This window comes from Neopelma chrysocephalum, unplaced genomic scaffold (assembly GCF_003984885.1).
Source record: "Neopelma chrysocephalum unplaced genomic scaffold, ASM398488v2 Primary Assembly neopelma1_105, whole genome shotgun sequence".
Taxonomy (NCBI): domain Eukaryota; kingdom Metazoa; phylum Chordata; class Aves; order Passeriformes; family Pipridae; genus Neopelma; species Neopelma chrysocephalum.
The window spans coordinates 1,763,338-1,788,358 of NW_020897769.1; the positions used below are offsets into that span (position 1 = coordinate 1,763,338).

At 44.9% G+C, this 25,021-nt stretch overlaps 1 protein-coding gene across 3 annotated transcripts in view; it reads right to left on the minus strand.

The window, feature by feature from the left end:
• The window catches only part of AMOT (angiomotin), a 58,307-nt gene that overhangs the window by 22,179 nt on the left and 11,107 nt on the right, over positions 1-25,021 (minus strand). Inside the window, exons 2-5 of one of the 3 annotated variants that reach the window (XM_027696224.1) lie at positions 14,991-15,101; positions 10,016-10,181; positions 7,726-8,644; positions 880-1,336 (exon numbers count right to left, since the gene is read on the minus strand). In XM_027696224.1, the coding sequence (XP_027552025.1) occupies positions 880-1,336; positions 7,726-8,597 (1,329 nt within the window). In that variant the 5' untranslated portion in view covers positions 8,598-8,644; positions 10,016-10,181; positions 14,991-15,101. Of the gene's footprint in view, positions 1-879; positions 1,337-7,725; positions 8,645-10,015; positions 10,182-14,990; positions 15,102-23,472; positions 24,125-25,021 lie in introns of those variants that run through there. The other 2 variants (XM_027696223.1, XM_027696222.1) reach the window with 2 other exon arrangements.

The following is a 25,021-nucleotide window of genomic DNA, read 5'->3' on the forward strand; positions in this document are numbered from 1 at the left end:
CAAACATGTGTTTCAAGCAGTCACACATTTTTATGGCCCTGGACACTGGTCAGTGCAAAGAGCACAGCAAGGCCCACAAAGTCCTAAACTGGAAGTAATATCAGCCTTTCCACAGCTGCAAAGCAAAAGCAAAGCTGACCTGCTGCATAGCTTTAAACCACTGGTCATCAAGAAGTTATTTCTATGAGGCAGCATGAAAATACCTCCACACACTCACGTTAATGATGGGTCTCACTGGGATATTTTCTTTTAAATGTTTTAGCATCATATACTCTGCCTGTTTCATAAAGCCAAAGGTGGCAAATAGCTGGGTCCAAATCAAGACATTAAGTTTTCAGAGAAGTTGTGTGGCATTGAGACAGAGACAAAAGAAGTTTTAGTCCCAGTCCTGCAGTCCAAATGTCTTTAATGTAGCCATAGCAGCACTACTTACATTGCACTCTGTCCTGACGACCAGTTTTGTAGCAATGTCCCCTGTGCCTCCTCGAGTGACTATGGTCTGGTGCTAGTCCAAACAGGCCCTTCCTGCAGCCTCCAAAATCTTTTAGGGAAAATGAAACCTGCTGCTATCCTGGACACAAGCCTTAATTTAACCAAGCAAGCCAAGCAGTCAACCTCTTCAGTAGCTGGTGAGGATGTGCTTTTGAGTATGGTCAATAAACTGTTAGCAGAAAACCAAAGGTTTTGCTTCTATCTTCTGACAAAGTTAAGCTGATGCCCAAAGGGACAGGATAGAGACCAATCAATCTGCATATGAAAGACTCTGAAGTAGTTAATCAATTTGTTAAGCAAGGAATGTAACAGTTACAGATTAGGTGATTAAATTGTGGACTATACCGGGCATGGGAGAGTGCCTGAATTCTTACCCAGAACACCCACCTTCTGCAGCCGGGCTACCTTCTCATAGCACCCGTCCAGCTCCTGTCTCAGAGACCGGTTCTCTTCTGACAGGATTTCCACCATTTGCTGGGCCCTGGAAACGATGGCAAAAGGATCTACTTGCATCTGCTGGTATGGGGAAGGGATCTGCTGAGCCCGGGGCATCACCGAATAGGAGTCGCCTTGCTGCTGCTGCTGCGGGCCAAGGAAGGGCTGGCATAGCCGGTACAAATCTCCCTGATGGACTTGGTTGGACAAGAAAGGCTGCTGGGTCCGTGGCAGAATGCCAGGATCTGCCTGGCTTGGAGTCAGAGGTTGCTGATGTTGGGAAGGGGACAGCCTAGATGGTGGTGGAGACTGAAGCAAAGTCAAAGATCCCAGGGATGTCAAGGAAGACGTCGGGCTGTGGTGATGAGGTGGTCTCTGTTGTAACTGCAGTGGCACATCTGGGTTCTGCCTGGAAAACAGAGAGCAGAGGCTCCATTACAGTCGTGCAGAAGGTGCAAAAACCCAGTGACAAGGTGTGGGATGACCCAGGTAGCTCCCGTGCACAGGTCTTCTTACACAAAAGACTCATGTGAGGTTTTCTTCAATTTTATATGTTTGTTTTTAAAAATGTTTCAAAATAAAATCTTTATCAGAAAATATACTCTAAGTGCACAAAGGTCTTTCCCCTTGACTTGAGACTATATTTTAGACAAACACTAACAGAAAGTCCAGCAACAACTACTGACCAAAATTATTTTCATAACTTTTCACCACACTTTGCAGATAAAACTGCTCAACTGAGGACTGTTAGAAATAGGCTCTTTTGTTCTGCCCTTATGGCCTTAAGTGCCATTTCTCATGAGAAAATAATGAATTTTTTTCTGCAATATAGGATACAGAGTTAAAAGGATTGGCTAAGCTTGATGCTAGTATGCCAGCAGTACTGATTTGAGCCTTCTGAACTATCAACCAAGAAGCTGCAGCCTGGTTAGGTGAGACAATTAAAAAGATCTGAAAACCAACCTAAGAATCAGAAGCAGCCTTTTGATTTCAAACCCTCCTCAGTCCCATGCAGTGGGTATGTTTACTGTTCCTAACAATAACCTCTGCATGATATCAAAGACAGATCTAGCAATCTATAACATGCTTGAGTCCATCACAGAACTAACTCCAAGCTACACCAGCTCACATTTCCCAGGCTCTGGAGATCCCCAGTTCAACTTCTGCTGCTTTAGCCAAGTAAGAAATCTTTCTTAGGAGACTGTGTAGATTTATCATGCTTGGATGACCTCGGGAGGCAGGTTTTGCATTCTCCTCCAAAGACATTCAACCTTTAACTTCTCTGGACGTTCTTTATTCTAACAGTTGAAGTCACTCCCTCTCCTTGCTGCAGCCAGTCTCTTCTTAAGCACGGAGCTCAGCCTGGTGCAGACCCAGTCTGGCAGTTCAACATATTCTGAAACACTCCTGCTGCTCTGATAAAATTTCCCACCCTTTGGGATGCAGTTCAACCCTGCAGCTGGAAAAGCACACACTGTTGTTCCACCTGGCCATGGCTGCTACAAAATATCCCCGGGGCACCCTGTGCTCCCGGGAGGGACCCAACACAGCCTGCAGGGACCTGGCAGCTCCAGAGACACCAGGAGCCTTAGAGGAACTGACAACAGCGAGCATGAACTGGGAACTAAAGGGTTACACAACGGGCTTCTCAGCCCAAGTGCAGAGACTCAGCATCATCCTTCCTGTTCTCCACAGAAAGAAGGAATCCGCTCCTCATCCCCGGCCAAGAGGAAGCTCCGGCATTACCGGCATTACTCACATCTGGCTGGCAGCGCACGGCAGCTCAGACATCCCCAGCCCAGCACAGGCTTCACCATTTCAGTATCATGCACCTCGTGGCTCATTTCCCTGCTTCCCAGCAGACAAGGTGGATGGAAACCTCCAAGCTCACGCGACAATTCCTTAACAGGGAGACAAATCTAGCCTTTGTCAGTTGGGAAAAAACAAAGAATCACTGCTCTGGCTTCTGTTTCTCTCTTTCCCACACTCACAGGTGACCGTGGTCCCTGCCAGCAACATCATTTCAGGAGCTGTATTTCCCCAGAAATTATCATATGCAGCATAAGGATTTCAGGGGTCATGCAGAAGAGTGATGTGCAATTAATTTCCTCAGGAATGTTCAGTTTAGTAGCAGCAATTTGGTTCTTCCCCTCCCAGGAGGGCAGCTCTACTTATTGCTGCATTGATTTCATCAACTTTATTTGTCAGTTCTCATAATGAAGAATGAGGCAAAACCATCGCAGGCCATGCTCAAGGTCATCTGGTTTGTCTTAGGTGGTTTCCAGCTCCATTCTTCGCTCACCCATTTGTATGCAGAGTTAAAACTTTGCATCCTTACAAACCACTCATCTCCTTGAGCTTATTCTTTACCTATCACCAGGCAGCTCTGCTTTGATGTTATAATCAATTAGGGAATAGCCTTGCTGTGACATTTAATCTGTGAAGACCTATGGAGGTTAGATCAAAAGAATTATGTTGCCAGCATGCCTCACGAATGCAAAAACCCAATTTTCAACCTACAAAATACTCTCTTCCATTCTGAAACCAACCCGAAGCAGTTACTCAGAGAGACTGATTCTGCTGCCCTCAGTGAGTTAATCTTACAAGCATAAGGAGGACTATTTAGATGCCAACGTTAACAATTTGAGCTATTTGACTAGAAACATCTGTTATTCTGTTCTCAGAAACCCAGTGGCAGAATCTTGCCATCCTGAGCACTAATGAAAGGCACAAAATGACGACCAAAGAAAAACAACAGCAGCACTTAAATTCTGAAGGGACAGTGGTGCTGACATGCCTAGCAATGATTTAAAAAAAAACACCAAACACCTATTGTAAAGGAACAACTCTAGGAAATCAAGGGTGAGTATTTCTAAACAAGATATATTTCCAAGATATCCAGAATCTTGGCACTCACGTCCAAAGCCTCCCATAATCTTGAAATTACAGCGATCTTGTGGGCTCAAGCTAAAACACGAGAGCTGGGAACCTCTAATTCTGTGGCACCACCAACAGCATTAGGGCTTCTGAATGTCACAAATGCATTTATGTTCCCAGCAGAACGAGATAACACAGCTGGGGTAATACATCCTACCTTTAAAAAAATGTATTTAAAAATCCTAGTAACCTCACAGTGACAGTAGACCTTTTAAGATCTTGCATGTAAACTTTTACATACACATTCAAAGAACTTTTTAGCATCCCCACCACTTACAATTTTGTCTTATAAAATACTTACATATATTTTGTGGGTACAAAATACCTGGCTGTGAGATTCTTTCATATTAACATGAGGATGGAAGAATTTGTTCCTCTGGTAAAGCAACTTTGAGCTGAGAGATTCAGAAAAGGTACATGAACACAACTGGACTTCTCAAGATTTTCAGGCCAGACTGTGAATTTTAAGGTTCAAATGACTACTGGTGTCACCCAACAGTATTGCTGATAGAATGGAAGTAGAAAATTCCCTTCACGACAGAATGAGTCCTTGGGTAAACCTGCCACTAGTAATCAAAAGTTTATCTGAACTAACCACTTCAGAAAAAAATGTAGTCTCTCAAAACACAAGGAACACAAAATTATGCAATCTGCTTCCATTTGCCTCAGTGTCACAGAGACCTGAAAAAGCCAAAGGCAGGAAAAAAGACCTCAGAGCAATAATTCCAACAAGTGTTTAAGTTTGAAAGCACAACTTTAAGCACCACTTCACTTTGCAGACTGTATCACGCAAGAATCTCTGCTTCCCTGACAGTCTCTGGTGAGTATCAGAGAAACACTCCACATGGGCCAAGTACAAACCTGGATTTATGGTTCTGCAACTACAAGGGTCACCTCAGCTTTTAAGTGATGAAGAAGAGATAGGGAGTGAGGCAGCTCTGCAAGCAGACCCGGCTCTCAGGAGTGCTGAGGCAGCCAGGACTGCGGAGTCACACAGAAAATCTGTGGGTAGAGCAACACAGTGGGGAAGGCAGAAAAATGAAGGGCTCGGGAAAGGTCTCAGGGCTTGTTAAATTTTTCCTGCCTGTTTCGTGTTCAAGAAGCTCCAGTTCCCCTCTCTTCCCCAGCCCTTCTGCACAAACCAGGAAGCGCTGACTGCGGGAGGAAGCAGGCTCCACTCCATTACACAGCCGAAATCAAAGCCAGACATTTTTGTTCTGCTTCCCAGTCATACCTGATTAGCCCCCACTTTGATGCTGCTCAGGGGAACGCAGTGCACAGAAGTGATTTACTAATTATGGGACAAATTCTGCAGACCTCCCTCTCAAAAACTTTCTGTGAAGTCAATGGGATTAATCACCACAGCAGGAGCTCAGTCGCTTGGGCTGCAAACAGAGGATGGCACTTGAATCGGAGAGACAGGAACTTCCTCTGCACCCAAAACTGCATCAGCTCTTGCTGTGCTCTCACAGGAGACCTTGCAAGCCCCTGGACACCGAGTCCAAGGCACCCGTCCTCCCCTGGTAGGCCTGGAGGCTTGTTTTCATCACCAAAGTGCGGTGGAGATATCAGGGAAAGAACAGGAAAGATTTTGGAGCTTCACATGCAGCCAGCCCTCTTTCTGAACCTTCCTGAAAACTTCCAAATAACAGCACACATGCCTCCAGCGTGCCTGGTATTTACATTAAACCAACATCATCACCAACATACACTGTTCCCAAACTTACACCGCCCAGGAGCAGGTGAGGCAAACTGTTTGCAGACTGGTTTAAACTTACCACACAGCCCATTCCTTTCCCAGACTGGGGAGGGTGAAGCATGAGAATGCTGTGAATTCCCCAATGTTTATCTTGCTCAACGAGTTTTATTTAACTGCATCATTAGGTCACCCTCAAATTCCCCCGAACAATGAGGGGAAAAACCCGCAGCAAAGGGTGTGGCTTCGGGAGCAGAGAGAAGGGGCTTTGTTTCCTTGACGCGCAGTTCAAAAAACGCACACATTTACCAACCCAAATGAATCCCCATAAACACGGAGCTGCAGCACAGGAAAACTGAAGACTGCAAAGGCACCCCTCGTGCCAGGCAAGCTCTCTCCCCAAAGCTGTATGCCTTTAAAATCCCCACACCGTCAGCCAGCTGCACCTTTAGTAACACAGAAGGTTTCTTGTCTAAGTTTCTCTTAGAGCGTGTGGGAGAGGGAGGGGAATAGAGGACTCGTTCCCTTCCTTTGCTATGCTGCTCTGTAATTTATGGATTAGTCTTGCAATTGTTCTACTTCAGCATTTGCTTGCAAAGGAAACCTCTTCTCTGTGCAGCTATTTAGGTTAAAAAGTAACCTCATTAGATTCCCAATGCTTTGAAGACAAATTTCAGTTGCTTCCCCTACTGGAAACCTTGCCAGCTGAACCTTTCTCCTCCCCCCCGCTCCCCCCCACCATGTTCTTTCAAAGCAGCCAGGATCCATCCAATACAGACAAAAATCACCCTGTCTAGAGGAGCTGACTATTGGCGTGTTTTCAAATACCTCTCCCTTAAACGGCAAGCAGGCTAAGTCTCACTTTCACTGCATATATATTTGGAGGATTTCTGAAGCATAACCATCGAGGATCTGTTTCCCTGTCCTGTGTGACAGAGGTTTGAGGCCTTTGAATTTTCAAAAACATTTGCAACAAGCTTCTACAATCATTACCCCCCCTAAACCCTTTACTTCCCCTTTTCCTGGCCTCTTTATTATTTATTTAGCCAGATCAAAGGGCCTTTTCATCAGGCTTGTATGCTGCTGAAGTCATTTCAGATCACAAACAATGGTGGACAAACTCTGAAAATAGCTCCTCGTAGGACTAGGAAGATTCTGAGCAGATTCAAATTCCGCAAAGCTCAGAATCTGCTCCCAAATACTGACGGGTTTCTTCACCGTGCTCCCCTCAGAACACAACATAATATCTGCAAACACAAACCCACAGAGACCTCACCATTTACTTATTGCAGCAATGCCATCCTGTTGCTCCTTTGTATTAGCCTTTTAGCTTCAAAATGAGGCCAAAATCATTACACCAAATCCCACCTGGTCTTGGACAGAGATGGGATGGGATGGAAACAGGTAAAGTAAAGCTGGGGTTTAAGCCCACCTTAAAAAAATTCATCAAATTCATCTTCCCCCACATGGACATCAGTTTGACTCAAGCCAAGTCCAGCTCCTTATCTAGAGCAAACCGGAACAGGCTGAGACTTCAAATGAGGCAAGGAAAATGAGCAAAAGCTAAACAAGCAGGTCTGGGATGAGGTACTAAGCACACTCCATTTTCCACTCCTACACTTCAGTCCACTGAAGATAAAATTTGAAAAACTCTACAAGAAGCTCAGGTGATTTCTGTTACCTGCACCTTTATCACTTTCATTCACTTTCTCCTTTCCCATGTGATGAAGTTTTTAAAAAATCTTTTGTCTGGACAGACATAATTAAGTCTCACAGTAACTAACTGCAAGTTTCCACAATGAATCACACCATAACTTTGGCTTTCGTAGCAAAGCTTTTGTAAGGCTCTGGAGCCTCAGCATTAAACTTCCCCATGCCATAAAATCAAGCTGGCTGGTTTTGAGGGTTTTTTTTTGGGGGGGTTTGCTTCGTTGGTTTTTTTGGTGTTTTTTTTTTTAATAAAAAATAGTCAGTCCTCTCTAGTCAACAAATGAACCAAGTAACAGTCCTTCCAGTCAGCCTGTGGATGAACACAATATGTCATCTCCCACAATAAAGATGGGATCTTTGCTGAAAGGAAACCTGCTTCAGGAGTGAGGGCAATGCACTGAGTTTTATGCTGCCTTTCCCTATGTGGCTGTCACGGAATTTAAGATCTTGCTTACCTGACTGACCCATACTCAGGGGGGTGCTGATACCTCATCATAGGCCCATCAGATCTTCCCTGCTGGCTCATGCGATGGTCACTATAGAAATGTCCCGAGTCCTGAGGTTTGCAGTTCATAGACGGGGTGGACACATTTTTGTACGGATACTCGGGAGGAGGACCCCGCTGCTCCATTCCTTTCATGCTGGGCTGGGAAGGGGGCTGCACTGAGTTCTTGTAGAACTCATTGGAGCCAGAATTTTTATACGGGTCGCTGGACTGCTGAGGAGAAAGCGGAGAGAGGGGGGAGAGCGGCGCGCTCGTGACGGGCGCGTGGGCCTTGACCCCGCTGGTGGCCAAGGACAGCTGCATCAACCTCTCGCTCAGCGAGCGCACGTGCCCCTGCTTGAGGTCCTTCAGTCCTTCATCCTGGTGGACCTTCCCTGGGCTCACCCGCTGGACCGTGGGCCGCCCCTCAGTCCTCATCTTTTGGTTGGTGACCCCCGTTACATAGAAGGCTGCCCCGACGCTGGCGTGCGGCTGACCCCGGAAATACTGGGACTGGACTTTGGCTTCCTCGTAGGTGGGGAGATCCTCGCTGTTCTGGAGCCGTGGGGAGAGCTGCTTCTCCATGATGCTGTTGTCCACCTGTATCTCCTGGCCCTGGGGCTCCTGACGGGCAGCATGAGTCACAAGCTGGTGGTCCTGGGAGCTCAGCCCTTCGTTCTGAGATGCTGGACTCCCGGTGCTGCTGAAAGGGGGGGCATTCCCTGTGGCCTGCTGGTGTAAGGCAAGAAGGTTACGGTTGTCATTTGGGTTTCCGTATCGGAGTTGCTCCTGCAGCAGGCGCTGTAAAACTGTCGTAGCTGCTTGCTCTTCTGAATTCCTCATCTCAAACTCTGGTGCCTTTTGGGTGGAATGTAAAAGTTGCCCTTGACCTAAGGGAAGGAGACACGGTTATTAGCGCCTGGGTGGGTCAAGCAAGAGATATTTAAGAGCAATGGCTTGAAATACAGAAAAGAAGCAGGTTCGATTACCAACGGTTCCCCCAACAATGGGAGTCATCAAGGTCCTAAGAACGACTTGCATGCCAGGGGGCAAAGCCTCAGAAAGGTGATGAATGGTGACTTACAAGTTTATAGGCAAATCGATCAACTGTAGGGATGCATGTCAAATACCTCAGACAGCATCTGGGGCAAAAAGGAGGCCTGGAAGTCACAGGATGATGGCAAAAAATGCCTGAGACCTGTTCGCTTTACTCTTAGAGCTGCCAATGGTGAAATACACTTCCCATATTTACAGGCTGACAAGGATTAAAGGGTGAAATCAGAAATTCATCAGTTTTAAGGGAAAGAGAAAAAAAAAAAGAGAGGCCCATTGAGGAAACATATGGTTCAAAGGAAATAAAAAAATCTCTTCGCTTAGATCGTTTAAAGCAATTAATGAACACCTCATTAGCCAGCAGGTTTTCAGAGTTGTGAAATGCCCAGAGTGAGATCAGCACCTATTCTCCCTGCTGCAGAAAACACCTTGCACGGGGCAAGTGAGGACTCGGCAACTTCCTGCTACACAAAGGCAACCAAATCCTCACACATCTAAATATTGTCAGTGGAATGCATGCAAATGCAAGGAGAGGAAAGAGAGTTGTCTGATCTAAGGAACAGAGAAAGACCTCCGAGTGGCAGGGGAAAACACTGTGTCCCAAAGAGAGAAACACGAAGAGCCAATGTCAAGCACATCCTAAGTACAGATTAAGCCAGTGACCAATAGGGATTACATTTCAGTCAGTCTCCCACTGGAACCAGGAACTGGTCATGGAAACTCTAGCCCATTGGCATTTCATGAGCTGAAATATCAAAAATTAACAATACCTCTGAGACATCTAACTGAAAGCAGAGCTACCTTTGAGCTAGAGCAACTCAGAATAGAGGGTATGCCTCACTTGTGGGCTAAACCGTGGCTCTGTCCTGACAGCAGAACACATGTTGGTATTCTAGCACTTTATTTTGACACCTTTTTTCTGTCTAACATTGTCCCTTGGCAAAAGGGAACTGGCTTCCAACAAGTTCCGTGGCAGAATCAGGAATGCACTGCAGGAGTCAACACCTGAAGGTTCTGCTTTGTTCTGCATCTCCACAGCCAACCCCTGAAACACAAGGACTCAAATACAGAGACAAAAGCCTTCTACAAATATTAAGAAAGAGAAAGTTAAAATCCACCTTGTTCCGGGCTGCCTCACCAAGCTGGGAGTTCAGGCCCTGTTACCTGGCCTGGAACATGACTCTTCTGCAGTCTGAAGAGGCACATACCTATGTCCTTCACCTGGAGTTCCCTGGTGAGGAGAAGCAGTTCTGCCACATGGGGGGACACACTCAGCCTTCCTCCTCCAAGTCCAAAATTTCCACTCAGGGATGGCTTCAGGCTCCTCTTCAGTAGGCCAGATCACTTGATACTCTCCTCCCTTCCAAAATAATTCTGAGGAAAGCATTGAAAACATCATTTTAATTAGCAGATGAGACCCTACAGATAATAAACCTTGGCCCATATTTCAGATTTTCCTTTTGTAGCTTCTTGTTTTCTCCCAGAGCCCAACAATTTTGATCCCTTTAGGATGAATGAATCCCCCTGTCCCTAGCAATCTACTCCAGCTGCTGCTTTAATCATGACCATTTCTGCTCCAGGATTAAACGTTGCCAAGTAATGCTCTGTCCCATCTGTGCCTCCAAGTGAAACAGTGATTAAAACCCGCTAATTCTTTAACTCCATTGTTTTATTTTTTGCTCAGAATGAAAGCTGCAACACAGATGAGGATGCCCTGTGCTTATGGCTTCTTTGCCTGTGGTGCTGTGCATTTCAAACTGTATCAGCAGAAATGCTTTGATGAACCATGGTGATATAGTGAAATACTTTATAAACTTCAACACCCTGTGCCTCAGAAATGACTGTGAGAATGATCAGTATACGAATATTAGCTTTATTTTACAGACTGGGAATGCGAGGGGAGGAAAAGGACACAGGGTTTATGCCAGAAATACAATGCAGAGCACAGCTCTAATTCCCAAAACATTCTTTAATTACGTGACTTTTCTCTTTCAGAATATGAAGCAGTAAAGAAACTTTAACCATTGAGTGGAAAATCAGGAGAACATAAAAAATGTGTATTTAGGTGTGTTATTCAAGCAGTTAAATCTACTACTGAAGGTGTCCTAAAGAAAAAGGCAAGTAATGCAAAAGAAGAGAAAGATACTTGTGCACTCAGTGTGTTCATACTTAAAGGGAAGGCAATGAAAACAGAACTTAAAACTATTCATTGATATGTATAATTTAACCTAATTTCCTGGAATGTTGCAAAAAATAAAATGAACAGATGTAGTGAAGGAATGCAGACACGGATACTTCTGACTCTGACTTATTATGGCACACATCCACACCCAAGGAAAATTATCTCAGATCTGCAAGTTAAATACTTGAGGTGTCAACAGCAATTTCAAGGCACATGAACAATATCTAAGGAGAGAACAAGGCAGTGTTGTGTGGTGTGGTACTTCAAGATGGTGGTTGAAAAAAAAAGAGCTAATGTCAAATTCTTAACTGGTGACTTAGTTCAAGAGGGATATATTGAAAACAGCTGCCAGCAAATATGCAGTAAAGAACCTTTAAGCCAGGCATTAAGATAGCAGATAACTAGAGCAATTTCCAACCTCTTTTCCCAGTGTTACACAACTGAAATTAGGGATTCCTCATCCCCCTCACACCAGGATCATCACTGACTCTTCTTTTTTTTTTTTTCTTTTAAACCAAGCTGCCCTGAGCAACCCTTTTTATTAGAGCATAAAAAGGCTTTTATTATGCAATATGATGCTGCCTTTCCACCCAAAGATTTCTTTTGTCTCAACTGGAAAAATCTAAGCGAGTGGGGGGAGTGCTGTTTATTTTTTTAATACAAAGATACAACCCAGCTTGAGATTCTGCCTCTCTGCCTTACAGATTTTCTCAACAGACAAATCCAATCTGTGCATGTTTAACTCCTTCAAATGCTCAAGGAACCATTTCACACACCGAGCTTCACTCCTCAGCACTACCAGCTTATCCTGCTGAGCCGATGAAGGGAGGCCCCAGTTCACACTGAAAACATTTGCTGGAACTGAATACTACTAATTTTAGTGTGGATGTACCTGGAATCAGCCTGGAAATCCAAGACAAAAGGTGGACTGAGATACACTACAACAATATTCTAGCCAACAAATACCAACTAATAGCATTAAGGCTATTTTTTCCAGTTTTATCCCATTATGTTTAATTAACAAAGAAAATCTTGTGCAACTAACTTGGGTGGCAGCATTCCTGGAATCTGCTTTCTGAGCAAGCTGGAAACTCCTGGCAGAACCAGTGAGTTAACTTTTCTATTAACAAAACACAAAAATGAACAGTACAAGCGATGCTGGAGCCCATGTGTTATTTATTTGGACCCAAACTCAATTTGTGTTAGGCTCTTCCAGCAATTTCAGTTTGCAGTGTGCCAAAGATGGAAATTAGTGAAATGCATTGGAAAGGTTGTTATGACAGACCTGGAAGGAAATTGGAAAGGTTCTGTAGACATTTTAAACAGACATATTTGGGAGGTTAGCCTAAATCTATTGTGAAGGACAGGGCTGAAATCAGACTTCCAACAACTCTGCCAAACTGTACTGGCTTATGGATTAGATGGTGCACTCTCCATAGCCAAAAAGCCTAGAAACACCTTGCTTTTGCAGTGGAAAATTCGGGTTTAGATCAATTCTAATCCAAGGAACCACTGTGAGATTTCCCAGGAAGAACCGATTTCGCAATTCGCTCCAAGCATCACAGTTCTATGGTCTGACACCTCATTCTAACCTCTGCTCTGAATTTATCCCTGGTAACTTGAGGAAAAAGCTCTAGAGGAAACATCAGAACCTAGAGCTGGTAGAACTAACAAAGGAATTGCAAATAGTGTTTCACCAGGCTGAGATCAAGAACAGGCACAAAAGGGGAGGTAGCGTGGGTATTATTTAAGGAAGAAAAGCCTCATATTTGTAGGGCTTTGTGTAAAAACCCAGTAGCTGAGGCTTCTGTCCTAAAGATCATGTAATTATGCACAGGAACCTTGCCAGTCCCTCATGAGAAAGAAAGATTAATGAAGAATTAAAAATGATAATACTGCCAGGCTGTAGGGAATCAAAGCAGCACATTTCTGTACAGCATGCAAATATTTTTCAGCATTATAAAAATAAACAAGCTTAGACAAGTGAGCGACTCACCACTGTTTGATGAGTGCCTCTAATGCTATAGCTCAATTAACCTGCATGGAGCAATAATAACCTCACAAGCAAAGAGAAAGATCTTTCTTTAGCTTGTGAAACTAAGAGGAATGCAAGAGTCCCTGTGAGGACAGCCTGTGCATACTTGCCCAGAACTACTGCTTAGCCAAGGAGCTAATTATCTTATGCATCAGGTGGGACAAGAACAGGTTCACCACCTCAATAGGGCTGGAGGACAGTTAAGCACTTTCAGTTTTACTCCTAAATTTTGAGTCACTCATACACAAAACAATCCAGTTACAGACTTCAAACTCCAGCAGCAAATTTTGCAAAATAATTCTGTGTTTTTCTTAGAAGATGTGTATGTGATACTGTTTGTCCTGGTTGGCAACAGGTGATGGGATGTTATCAGCTAGATGAAGTCTGAGGTTGGTTTTTTAGGTGCAGAGTTATCTTCAGACATACCTGCACACTATAATAGAGGAGGGGAACACGAAACAGAGATAGCATAGAAAGGACTGGCTGTGAGTCCCCAGGCAATTGCAGGGACCAGCTCCCACGCTGAGTCACCCCCTGGTTCATGGAAACACGCTGTTGCTCCATGGCCCACACAAACCCCAGCAGGCTGATGGCCTGATCCTGCAAAATTCACTTAATCTCAGTGTCTCCAAGACCACTGGAAACATGGCTGTTCTGCACACACATTCACTTTGAAGTGGTTGGGAGCACCAGGCTCCCAAGGGCGAGGTCCTAAATTATTTAATGAATAGTGCAGGTTATCACTGAATGCTCTTTACTTCATTTCAGTCCTACCCAAGGAGGAGGAAGGGAGAGAATACACACCATGATAGTCCTTGGGAATAAAGGTCCCCAATGTCTGGCACCAACACCCAAACCTGCCAGGCGGCACACAATGCTGTGAGAGTATTTTAGCACCTGCTCCTAACCAGGAGGAGGTTTCAGATTCCAACCATAAACACCTCCTCAGCTTCCATTCAACTGTCCCATCCCTGCTTGCCCTGGATCTGCTGCCTCGGGCTCAGGTGATCTCAGAGGGTGGCACTGAGCAGGTGCATGGAGCAGTGCCAACATTACTCATCTTCATACCAGAAGACCAGAGTCACTGGGCAAACAAGAAAAACTTCCTTCTTTTAACGAAAAACAAGAACAATGTCACCCGGAGGGGGACAAATAATATGCATACCCATTATATTAGATCATACCATAGAGAGAGGCCACCACAACACCCCAAGACTGATCATAATTCTAACAACTCTCTGGGCCAAACCGAGTCCACCTGAGCAAGGACTAGAACTGCCTCAACAACAGCCACTAGTCCTTCTCCTCAAACACTCATGGCACTGGGATCTGGGCACAGAACAGCACAAGAAAGCCTGACAGGCCTAAAGAAAAGGCAGCAAGTTGCTCAGCCTAGACTGAGATAAATAAGTCAAGACATCAACATAGAAAGACCCTCCCTAAATAACATTTCTGAGGAAAAAACTGAAAAGACCTTACTTGACCTTTGAGTTACTGCTCCTTCACTAAAAAGTATCAATTTCTTCACAGGGAAGTTCCTATAATCTTCAGGAACATAATTTAGGTTTTATATTACAAAGGGAAAAAAAAAAAAAGAGAAGAATAAACACTTACAAAGCCCGGTATAAATAGGAATGTGTCATGGCTTTTAAGCATTTTGAGAAGAATGCTACAGAATTTCAAGTTCCTCCATAAAATTTTAAAAGTCACAGGGGCAGGAGGGTTTATTCTGAATATACCAGTCCTAATAGCCAAACCAGTCCAGCTGTTATTATTGGGAATATTTCTACAGGAACACATCAGTTATTTAAACTCTTATGCAGAGCTACCTAACACTACTCACACATCTGCAGAGACACAACCCTTTAGGGGCAGGTACTGGAATTTCTGCATCATTAATGAAACACAAATTCCAGCACAGGCAATGGGAGCTCTGCTACCAACTCCAGAAAGGCCCAGATCTCACCTTTTAGATGCCTTCTTGCTAAAACCAGCTCCCGCTTACAAAGGTTTAGTCACACCAGGTCTCATTTCAGAGTGCTGCTTCCCAGACCAAGGAAGATCCATCTCCTTTGAACTTCACTGACTTCCAGTTATTATCCCTGTAGAACTGGGGAACTGCTGCAAACCCAAGCTGCAATTTTGGTGCAACATCAAGTTTAGTTTTGTCTTTTCTGAGTGCTCCCTGCCTTGCTGCTGCTGGCGCTCCGGCAGCACCCCACTGCTGTCGTCAGCAGCCCCTGTCCCACAAGTATCCCAGCTATGCCTCAGCACCATTTTCATTGCATTGTGTGGTTTCTCCATTCCTTCCCTGATTTAGTCCAGGCCTCTCCTCAGGGCTCACAGATAATGAAAACCATGTGAGAGTAAAATGTAATCTTCAAACACACAAACCGGTTTCATGTGCATTATCTGAAGGGAGCAAAATGTTGACAGTGCATCATTTGTCCCCACTGATAGGATCAGGCTCTTTTAATTGCTGCTGAGATAAAAAAAAAAAAAGAGAAAAAGATTGGAATCACCATCTATGTTAAAAATAAAGTCAAAATTCAAACCTAAAAGCTTAAGCAGTCCTGAAAAACAATCGAGATACGATCCCCAAACAGATATATCCATTTCATACTACCTTAAGGGAGCTTTTTCTCATATGTCAGTTGTGACATCCTGAAAATTTATATATTAAGATGACATAAATAAAAACCTCAGGTGGAGAAGGATGGGGAGAAGAAAACAATGACTGTGGCCTAACTCTAGAATTGAATTTTCTGGCTTTTTCTAGCAACACCACAATTTAAACTATTTTAAGCCCCCATATGGAGCGGCTCTTCTTATTTCACAAAGGAGTTTAACAGGAGCAGTCACAGAATCCAGAACACAGGCAGGCAGGGCCCCTCCCTTTTGTTAAAGGGCTGGGGTTTTTTTCTTTATAAAAAGAAACAGTTAAAATAGAGGTACCTTATGAGTTGTCAGGTACCTTATCAGTCAGTCAGCCCAACAGAGTTGGTAATGCTCTTTCTGAGATGCTGTGGCTCAAGGAAGGGCACAAACCTACTGCAGTACTGGTACAGCCCAATTCCACAAAGTGATCTCAATGGGTGCCATGGATTAGCAAGATGAATTACAGTAAAACCCAACAGAAGATCCAGACCACCAAATTTTGAGAAAGCGACGATGTTATAAAAGTGGTTTGGGTGTTGTTCTTTTGTCATAACCACCTGGGGGTTTCATGTGCACCTTGTAAAAAACCTTTAATTACTTGTAAGATGATTAATTGAGCCTCACCACCACACTGGGAGGAAGATATTACTACATTCATTTTAGCACAGCAGTCCTGGCTAAGTCCTGGCCTACATTTATGTTTTTTGTTGCCACAACTTTGTCACTGAGGGAATTGATTTCTTTCAGTGTAACTCTTCCAACAACCGCTGCAAAGCAGATGCAGTTACAGTAGGAAATAATTGTTTTTAGGTGTATTGCTTAGGAAACCTTGTGTAAACCCTCCCAGCACAACCTCTTCCTTGCTGATATAAACTTCATTGCCAGTTTTCTGTAATAACTGCAACAGTGAGTGGAGATCCTGCCTAAATGGTTTGGATCAAGGATGTTGGCATCCCAGACCTTGTGCAAGCAGGAGACGGGAACCTCTGAATGCTTCCTACAGCTGGAGAAGATACTTCTGCCAGGTCTCCCTAGTAGCTGCAGAAAAAAAAGTTAAAGATTTAGAGGCACACAGTGTCCCCCTCCTGAGCAAAACGAGCCTGGCCAGTGCACAGAACCCACAGGGAACACGTGGCTCCTCGGGCACAACCCCAGTGTGACCACCCTGAGCTGCATTCCACCATCTGAGATTGCTCCACGGAAACATCCCTTCAAAATCCACCTGGGCAGCACGGCATGGGGCCAGTGGGCTCTCACACAGTTTCTACTGCCAGCCCTACTTCCCCAAATCAGAAAGGTACTGGTCTTTCACCAGGTGGAAAATCCACTCTTCCCTCCGGGGTGCTAAGAGTTTTCTATTATTTTTTCTTTTTTTTTTGAAGAAGATCCAAATGTTCCAAACCCAATCCCAACTCGACAACAGCAAAAGCTGCTTTTTTCCATGTAACTCTGGAGTGCTCTTTTCTGCCTGCTCTCCATGGCCCTGATCTTATCCAAAGGAAGGATGGGACAGGCTACGTAATTGCTCTCGGTCTCTTCAACCTTCATCATTCTACAGTAAAACGACCTGCAAATTTGTTTTTACCCAATAAGAACATCAGCACTCAGTAGGGATGATTTCAGAAAACTACCTATTCCTAATTCCTGGTGTACCTCCACAGGCTATCCCAGACTGGTTTGGGTTGGAAGGGACCTTAAAGCCCATCTTGTTCCAACCCCCCACCATGGGCAGGGATGCCATGTCACACTGGTTTTAAGTTCTGTCTCTCCAGAAATGTGGAGGAGGTTTCAACTTTGTTTTGTTTCAAAAAGACAATGGGAAAACTAGGAAGATATGTTTTCCCACCCTGTTTTTCCCAAGCCCCACAACAAGACAAGCTAGCCCTAGTATGAAGCAATCAAATTTGTTTCAGCTGAACACAGAGCCACTCAAATTATAACAGCAGGAAAAGTCCACCAAACCCTGATGGGAACAAAGTCACTGAAATGTGGAATTACTTTCCTTGATGGTTACAGTAAACAATCCTAAGAGAATAAGTAATTCTTTTAAAAAACAAGTTGTGTAGAGACACAAAACATTTTAAAGCAAACAAATATCACTGTGATGCAACTCTTAGACAAGGTCTTACAAATGCTAATTAATTCACTAAACAAAATCCTAAATTAGCTTAATTCATAAACATTCTTATAAGAGAACTGCTCAACAACATCTTGGTCTACAATTACTGTAAGTGCTTTGCTTATACAAACAGGCCTTTAAAAACCAATTTTATTAGATCAGTGACATTTTTTGTCACTTAAACAAAATCTAGTTCTATATTGTAACCAGTACTGATGAACCTTATATAGCCCAACAGTAGTTACCATGGAAAATGACCAAAGACTTCTCCAAACTCCCAAAGAATTTCAGATATTTAGTATTTTAAAAAAACCAAAAGTTTATTTTAAGCTTAGACATAACCAAACTAGACAACAGTCATTCTCAGAGAGGATGAGAAAGTAAAAAAACAAGTATGAATGGCAGCATTTATGTCTGAAGCCCTTCTTCAGGACCAAGAATGCAGACTGCATGCCAGTAAAACAGGAGACAACTGACCCACTAGGAACAGGAGGGAGCCCTGGCTTTTCCAGTGCCAACCAAGCAATATGGGAGCTGCTCCCAACGAGGAATGACACATCCAACAACCATCACCAGAGATGACCAGTGCTCATGACCCCCAGGCACCACAGGAGACTCCAACACATGTTCTTCCTTCACTTAAGATGAGCACCTCACATTAACCTCACTACTCTACTAAGGCAAGATTTTAAGGCTTTGAGAATTTTGTTTCCACAAGCCTTTTTATTCTGTTCTCAAGGGTTTTTTTGTTCATGACTTTTCCATTCCTATTCATTCACCTATTCATTCCTCAGTCACTGATCTCCTGCTGACATCAAATGTCTGGTTTGCCCTGAATGGCCATTTATACACAGAATTTCAAATACATTCTTACATAAAAAATTACATCCAAGTGTCTATGTAAACACAAATTTCATCAATCCTGAAAAACTCTTCTCACTTACAGGCATAGTAGGCAAGTAAGACAAAGATTATATTGCAGATTTAAAAATTAATTGCTCCTAGAAGCAAGTTTAAACTATTATTCCCCAAAGTTGTTGAGATTTTTTTCTGTCTTGAAGATTACATTTCAAGGCTACTCTGGAGAGCCAAGTAATATGCAAGACCTGGATATTTGCTGACTTTAGAGTTCTCCATACAGTCTATTACTTTTACATGGATACGATTTCAGCATCAGATCTGTCCAAAGCATGAACCAAATACTTTTGCAAAAGCTGAAGGCAGGGCTGTAGCGCAGAGGCTGCAGCGTGCAATCCTTCCTGTGGCCAGCACTGCATTCCAGAGCTGTTTGGGAATACACTCTCTCCTGGGTAAAAGGGTTTAACAACTGAGGAGCTCCTGCAGCCACACGGAACTCCCAGGGCAGCCATGTGCCTGCTCCTTCATAAAAGACAATGATTTAGGTCCACAGCACGGTGATGGTGCCACACACACGGGGCACATGCAGAGAGGGAAGAGATGAGGCACAAGAGTAGGTGCAAGTCTAACCAAGAAAGTAACTACTCATCAGAAAGTGAGAGAAGCAAAGAAGTCCTGAAAGCAACGAGCTTACAGAAATGGGTTGTGGCCCAGATTCAACACAACAGACTAAATCACTCTGACAAATCCTCTAGTGCTTCCTGAAACTGTATAACCCCAGTAACAGGCAATTTGGAACACTTCTATGAAGAACTAAGAGATCCAAGTCCTCTCTTGTATTTCAGGGGACAGAAAAAGAGAAAGAGAGCCTTGAAATTTTTGCCAATCACCAAGAATGGCTGTTCTCACACTATTACAAACATTTGGTCTCCATGGAAGGAGAATACCTAGCAGCAAACATTGGCAACCAAGGACATTCCACTCCCACTATATTGTCCCCAATAACAAGGAGAAAAAAATCCATAAGGCTGTTTTGATTGGGAACCCTTTGAGAGGACTTCTTCAGAAGTGACTGTCTGAAAATACCTTGAAATATGGGAATGTGCAACAACAGTCAGATGGGGGGAAAGAGGCATCTTACTTTATTCTGAAAGCATTTACACTTCAGCCCAAAGTGGGAACACCTATTAATCCATGAACCTTTTGCCAAGAACCAGGTCATTGTTTTCTTTTTAATTCAGAACAGAACCTAACACACAGCATATTCTGCATCTCATCCTTTACAGGTGTTTGGAGCCAGGTTTTAGTTTAATACATACTCAGAACTTTCTTATATTGGGCTTTGTCTTCCCAGCAGGGTACAGCTCTGCATCTATTTAAAAGCCATCAGTAAGAATGAAGCAAGAACTGCACAACAGAGTTCTGCCTCATGAGGGGTATGAACAGACAAATTCATTCACAGCTATAAGTATTTATACTTTAAAATAATCTTGGACTGTTGCTAAATCTAGAATTAAAGACCTATCTTTGTGTATACATGAATACAGCAACAACCCAATCCTACATCAGATTTTGCTCCATGTTAAGAAAATAAAGCTTTAATGAGCTCAAATTTTACTTGAGCTGTTCATTCATTGCAGTGACAGTGAGCCCCAGCATAGAGCAAGGCATCATTGTGCTGGGCCCTATAAAGAATTAAATAGTGCAAGTCGTTCCATAAAAAAAAACAAAACAAAAAAACCCCCACAAAAACACAAAACAAAACAAACCCACAAAAAATCCAAACCAAACCAAACAAAAAACCAACAAAACCCAAACACATTACACTTAACTGGAGACTAAAGGAAGGGAGAGAAGTGGGAGAAGCATTTATGCTTTGAGGACTTGGGGACAGCAAATTCTCAATTTCACTCTCATGGTTAGGAAAATGTGGCAGTAAAGCAATGCAACCTTATTTCTAAATAAACATAAAGAGTGGTCAGTCTGCTGATGCAAGACAGACTAAAGAGAACAAGAGAACTATTAAACTATCTCCACTTCTGGGATTCTGGCTATTCTTTTGCAAAGTGAATGGCTTATGCTAATCAGGATGCATCTGAAATGCATCATTCAAGCCTTCTTGTACAAATATAGTTCTTATTTATCCCAAAAGATCCCCACCAGCTGGCCATGTTTGCATACAATGTTAAACCCAACCTCAAGAGCCTGTGCATTATGAGTCATTTTACACTTAAAAACATTAGTTCCCTTCACTGTTCTTGAAGACAGTGTATCCCATGAGAGGATTTTCAGTGGAATTCAACAATAATATACTATGTTACTATCCAACCTCCTCCAGCACAAAGAAGTTACAAGTTTTCTGCTGTTTGGTGGCTTTTATTCTCCTAACAGTGCTTTTCCTACAGAACATCTTTGGGGAAGGGACAAAAGGATTTGCACCAATCCCTTCTATATGAATCAAATATTTATGCTATGCCCTCTTGAAGCACTTTCATCTAGTAACCTGTGGAATGTGATCTCCTGACCTTAACACTCAAGCACGTCTAAATCAGCTGCCCTTTGAGCTGTATTACAGACTGCAGAGAATTTTTATACATTTGTACTCCAGCCATATGAAAACCTTGTGGTCCAGCTGTAGCATTCTCTGCTACAAAGCTTTAGTCCACAGTGGCTTGAGCCTCAGGAAAGAGGAACCCTTTGGTTCTCCCACATCTGTGGCAGGATCTCATGGTGTGTGTCACCATGAACAGGCAGAATGGTGAACCATGCTATCAGTACATCAACCAGCCTGCACAATTTAAATAAGAGTCACGGCAAGCCAGGCCCCAGTGATGAGGGGCCAGCACCACTCCAATCCCACATCCCACTCCATGACCCGTTTTGCCCACTCCCATTCCCAGCTTCCTTTCTGCCTCCAGCCTCCTCCCCAGGGCAGGCAGCACTGCCTGCAAAACATCTCCAGAATCAGAAAGACAAAGAGTTTGGAAGAAGACCAGGCACCCCCTTTCCTCCATCTGTAAATCCCTCACTTTCCTCAAGAAAAAGAAATTATTCTGTGTTGTGTTTGTGGCTCCGAGGAATGTTTAAAGGAGAGGGGTTATGTTGCATGTAAGTGTCCTGGAAGTAAAAGAGAGGGAGACCAAGTGTCCCAGATGAATCTGCAACTTCAACTATGGGACAAATTTTTCCAGGGTCAGCTCATGACCCTATTTCCCTTGAGGAGCAGTCACTGAGGTAACCCTGGTGAAAGTCTGACCCAAAGATTTAACAGGGTCATGGTCCTGATGGTAGGGTTCATGTTTTCATATCAGCCCTGAAAACCAACCTGATGCTGCCCATCACTCACACAGGAGCAGCACAAGGGTGCAGGGAAAGCTTGAGAATATGGTTCTTGTGTTCCAACCCAGATCTGGTAGATAGGTTCAGTCCACAGAAAAAGTCAAGGGCAGCAGAAAAAAGTGAGAGGGCAACCCAAACCTACGCCGTGTCCTCTGCCCCAGGATGGACAGTGGACAGTCACCCGCCCCAGGCCCCTCATGAGGCACCCTGCTGGCTGCTGCACCTCAGCACAGACCAAGTTCTCTGAAGGTCTGGCAGCTCAGAGCATGCTGACTTGTTGCCTCTCCTCTAAGGCAGGAACAGGACACCTTTTCCACTTTCTTTTCCCACAGAAATCCCTCCACAGAAGAGGAAGGAAAAAAAAAAATTAAAAAAGAAAGAGGAATGAGGACCAGGACCAGGATAGACTAAAATGCAGTATTTCCTGTATCATCCACAGGAAAAACCCATGCAGTGGGGAAGAGCTTGATGTTAAGGCTGGTTTCACCATGTGAACAGGCAGTTCCTCCTGCTGGGGGATGCTGTGTGTTTCCACAGGGAACAATATAATCCTCCCTGACACAAGGAGTCCTACTACCAGCCACACAAAATTCCACAGGTCCTTTCCTTGCAGGAAAGGCTGATGGTGATGAAACTCCGGCCTTTGGGAAGGGGGTATGCAGTTACAGAGCTGGGGGAGAAGGAAAATGAGACAATCACAGCAGTATTATCAGTTGTAAACGAGGACACTTCCAGCACTTGGCCCCTACAGAAAGGAGTATTCTGCAAAATATGTTTCCCTGCACGGAGACTGGGCCTTCATCCAGTTATTATGTGCACGTCTCCACTGCATTTTCAGTCTTACTTTGAAAAAAAATCTCAAAACAAAGGAAACATCTCCTCATACTCTCTCTGCACAATGCCAAGCGTGTTCCTAGCCATGTTCAATAATCTGTTAAGGCAGGTTAATTATAGATCCAACACTTTTACACCTTGTGACACAGTAGTAAAGCACTTAATGTAAAACAAATTCCAGCGTGAAACAAGAAATGCCAACCAATTGTGGCAGCCGTGTTTGCATGCGTGATACGTAAAGGCACATCCGTGCTCCTCTGTGGAGCACAACAAGCAAAGACAACCTCAACACGTGGATTACAAGCACAATGATTGTGATTATTTTCTCAAACGAAAAGAGCACCACAAGAAACGCAGCTGCTTTCAAACACAGCCTGACACAAAACCACTTCAGCGACTTCCACCGAGTTTTACTCGATCCAGTTACACACAAGTACATCTCTATTGATTTGGCAATTTACTACCAGTGCTAGTGGACAAGTGTAATTTTTTTTCTTGCAAGAATTTTGCAAGATGAAAAGTAAAATTTACAGGAAAGAGAAGTGATGGGCAAAAGCTGACAGAGGAGAGCCAGTCTAACTCCCAGGTTTAGGCTGATGAATGAATGCAGAGTCCCTTGTGCCTTGGGCACGTCTCTTACCTACTGATCTGCTGAAGACAAAAGGGTTTTCTTCTTTTCAGAAACTGGACACTTGTAGCTCGTTGGGTCAGTCACACAAAGCTTCCCTGCTGCCAAAGGTATTCTTTTTCCCCTCGGGTTTTTGTTGTTGTTGTTTGGTTTTTTTACCCCAGAGAGTAAAGGGCAGAACAGTGGATTCAGCAGGGGCAAAGGGTGGAATTCGAGACTCAACAGGCTGGAGAACTGCAGAGCTCTCTCCAAAAGATGCTGTATTTCAAGGCGCTTTCATTTGCAAATCCTTCTTCATCCTCAGTGTCAATAAAACTGGAGGAGGGGAAGTAAACTTTTTTATCTGTAGAAATACACCGGACTCCACAGAAAGGGGAACGTGATACGAACTGGATTTGCGGCTGGACTTTTTCTTTTATTAAAAATAAATATCTTTTCAGACAGGAGATCGAGACGGAAGGGTAAAAATCCAATACGGTCCGCCAGGACCTGCCCGCGGTGCCTGGGAGGAGGATAGCGGTACCTCGAGATCGGCAGAATAAACAAAAAGAAGGAAAAAGTCGGCGTCCCGGTGGAAGCGGCGCCGCTGGGCTGTCAGTGGCAGCGCGGCGCGGGGCTCCCGCGGCCCCGGCAGGGCAGGGCGGTCCGAGGCATCGCGGGCTCCGCTCGCTCCCTCTCGGGGTTACCTGTGCGCGGCGGGGCCGGGCTCACGGGCGGCGGCACGGCGGGGCCGGGCGGGACGGGCCGGGCAGGGCAGGGCAGCTCCGCTCCGCTCCTTCCGCTGCTCGGGCGCGGGCGGCCGCGGGACGCGCTCGGCGGGGCGGGCAGGAAGCGGCCCAGGGCCCGCCCCGCCCGCGGCACCGCCCCCGCCCGCCGCTATTGTGTGCGGGCACGGAACCGCAGGGTCCTGAGCTGGAAGGGACGCGCGGGGATCAGCGAGTCCAGCTCCTGGCCCTGCACGGACACCCCAACAATCCCACCCTGTCCCTCAGAGCGTTGTCCAAACGCTCCTGGAGCTCTGGCAGCCTTGGGGCCGTGACCAGTGCCCTGGGCAGCCTGTTCAGTGCCCAACCACCCTCTTTCTAATATCCAATTTAAACCTCCCCTGACACAGCTCCAGCCGTTCCTCAGGTCCTGTCACTGGTCACGGAGCAGACATCGGAGCTGCCCCTCCACTGTCCCTCGGGAGGATGTTGTACACCACAACGAGGTCTCCTCTCCATCTCCTTCAGGCTGAACACACCAAGTGCCCTCAGCCGCTCCTTACACGGCTTCCCCTCAAGGCCCTTCCCCATCTTCGTTGCCCTCCTTTGGATGCTCTCGAATGGCACAGTACCTTTCTTACATTGTGGTGCCCAAAACTGCCCCAATATTGCAGGTGAGGCTGCCCCAGTGCAGAGCAGAGCGGGACAATCCCCTCTCGCCCAGCAGCGATGCTGGGCCTGATGCCCCTCAGGAGCACCCCGGTCCCTCCGCAGAGCTGCCCCACCAGTGTCCCCACTGCTCCCCGCAGCTGCTGAGCGCTGTCCCTGTCCTGGGGAAGTGGCAGAGCTCCAGCCCA